The 2,220-nt window shown below is 40.5% G+C and overlaps 1 protein-coding gene across 1 annotated transcript in view; it reads right to left on the bottom strand.

Moving 5' to 3' along the window:
• LOC107620566 overlaps positions 782 to 2,220 on the bottom strand; it is a 2,317-nt gene continuing 878 nt past the window's right edge. The window contains exons 2-4 of the mRNA XM_016322703.1: positions 1,794 to 1,963; positions 1,498 to 1,694; positions 782 to 1,369 (exon numbers count right to left, since the gene is read on the bottom strand). Coding sequence (XP_016178189.1) covers positions 782 to 1,369; positions 1,498 to 1,694; positions 1,794 to 1,963 — 955 coding nt within the window. The remainder of the gene's footprint in view (positions 1,370 to 1,497; positions 1,695 to 1,793; positions 1,964 to 2,220) is intronic.

Here is a 2,220-nt window from a genome sequence, read left to right as displayed (position 1 = left end):
TCAGGTCTAGGGTCGGGTAAAGGTCTCAAAAATAGACCGGTCATTATTTCGGGTCGGGTCCGGGCCATGGCTCGGGTCACCCGAAATCGGCCCGGTGATCCGGTCATCATACACAATTGATATTTTGTGTATTAGTGATGGATGATGGCTATTCTTATGTGGAATTTAAGTATTGTAAACCTTAATATTTTGTGTAATTAGTTATTATAAGACTATAAGTTAATGTTTTATGTTTAAAATGCATAAGATTTTAGACTAATTAATGCATAATATTGTGTTATTTGTATTGATTTAAATATTTGGTGTTATTAGACAATATTAGTATTGATTATGATTATATTTTAATTTTAGAGAAACATTGATTTTTGTTATATTTTTCTAAGTAAATTTTATCATGTCAAATAATGGTTGGAGTCTTGAAAATTTGGATATTTTCACATGCTAGCTTATAAGAAGGTATCAAGGTAATGTAATGTTAATGGCCCAGTTTTCACCCAGATTTTATCCGGTATAATCGTAGCCCGAAAGTGTATAGGTTTCATCGGGTCTAGGGTTGGGTTCGAGTCTAATAAATAGGCTCGGTATATATTTTGGGCGGATTCTGGGTCACATCAAACCCGATTTTACCCAACCCATGCACACCCCTAGCTTCTACTGCAAAAGTGCATTTTGAGGAATTTAACCTCATTTTATGGTTCCTTATAGTAGAGAATACCTTGGAGAGGTCGGACAAGCATGTCGTCTATGGTCAAGCATGTCGGACAAGCTGTCATCTTTGGATTTAACCTCCCAGCTTCCCAGCGTCCTCTTTGGTCTTAACGAGCATGTCGTCCACGTATACCTCCATAAATTTTTCTATGTGAGCGGAGAACACTTTGTTCATTAATTGTTGGTATGTGGCCCCTGCGTTCTTTAATCCAAAAGGCATTACTATGTAGCAATAGTTAGCCTTTGGAGTTATGAATGAGGTCTTCTTTTGATCCGGTTTATACATCGAAATTTGATTGTATCCCGAGTAGGCATCCATAAAGGACAAATATCTATAGCCTGAGGCTAAGTCGACCATAGCATTAATGCTGGGGAATGGATAAGGATCCTTAGGGCAGGCTTTATTGAGATCGATATAATCAACACACATTTTGTACTTTCCGTTTTGTTTTTTCACCAACACAACGTTAGCTAACCATAGTGGATCTTTTACCTCCCTTATAAACCCTGCCTCCAGCAAGACTTGTATTTGTTCTTCTATGACCTGTGTCCGTTCTGTTCCGAGCTTCCTGCGCTTTTGTTGAACAGGTTGAGAGCTCGGATATACTGCAAGTTTATGGGACATCAAGTCGGGATTTATGCCGGGCATGTCAGAAGCTTTCTAGGCAAAGAGATCGGAGTTTTCCCTTAACAAGTCAACAAGTTGTTCCTTCAGGCTTCCTTCTAAGTTTGCCCTTATGCTCGTTGTCTTATCAGGATGGTTTGCAATTTGTACCTCTTCTATTTTACCCTCAGGTTGGGGCGCAATTCTTCACGAGTTCGGACCCCTCCTAACTCGATGGTGTTGACCTCTTTTCTTCCTGAATTGCCTTTCAAATTGAGGCTTTCATTGTAACATTTTCGTGCCAACTTTTGGTCCCTCTTTACAGTTGCGATCCCTTCTGCTGTGGAAAACTTCATGTAGAGGTGAGGAGTAGAAACAACAGCTGCCAATCAGTTCAAGGTAGTCTGGCCTATTAAGGCATTGTAGGCCAAGTTTACATCGACTACGATGTAGTCGATGCTTAGCGTTTTTGACCTAGTACCTTTTCCAAAAGTGGTATACAATGAGATGTAACCAAGAGGTTGGATTGGGGTATCTCCCAGTCCGAAGAGGCTGTCTGGGTATGTCTTTAGATCCTTTTCTTCTAACCCGAGCTTGTCAAAAGCGGGTTTGAACAAGATATCAGCCGAGATACCTTGATCTATCAAGGTTCTGTGGAGGTTAAGTGTTTGTCAGGATCATAGTTATCACCATAAGGTCGTCATGCCCAAGTAATATTCCTTGAGCATCTTCTTTAGTGAACGAAATAGTGGGCAAGTTGGTCATTTGACTATCTTTCCCGACTTGATATACCTCCTTGAGGTGTCTTTTTCGTGATAATTTCGATATTCCTCCTCCTCCTGCAAACCCCCGTTGATCATGTAAATATGTCGTTCTGGGGTATGAGGAGGACGTTTAGGTCGTCCTCC

The sequence above is a fragment of the Arachis ipaensis genome, chromosome B10 (assembly GCF_000816755.2).
Source record: "Arachis ipaensis cultivar K30076 chromosome B10, Araip1.1, whole genome shotgun sequence".
NCBI classification, from domain to species: Eukaryota; Viridiplantae; Streptophyta; class Magnoliopsida; order Fabales; family Fabaceae; genus Arachis; species Arachis ipaensis.
Note: the sequence above shows the minus strand (reverse complement) of the source record. Positions and strands in the feature narration are given on the sequence as shown.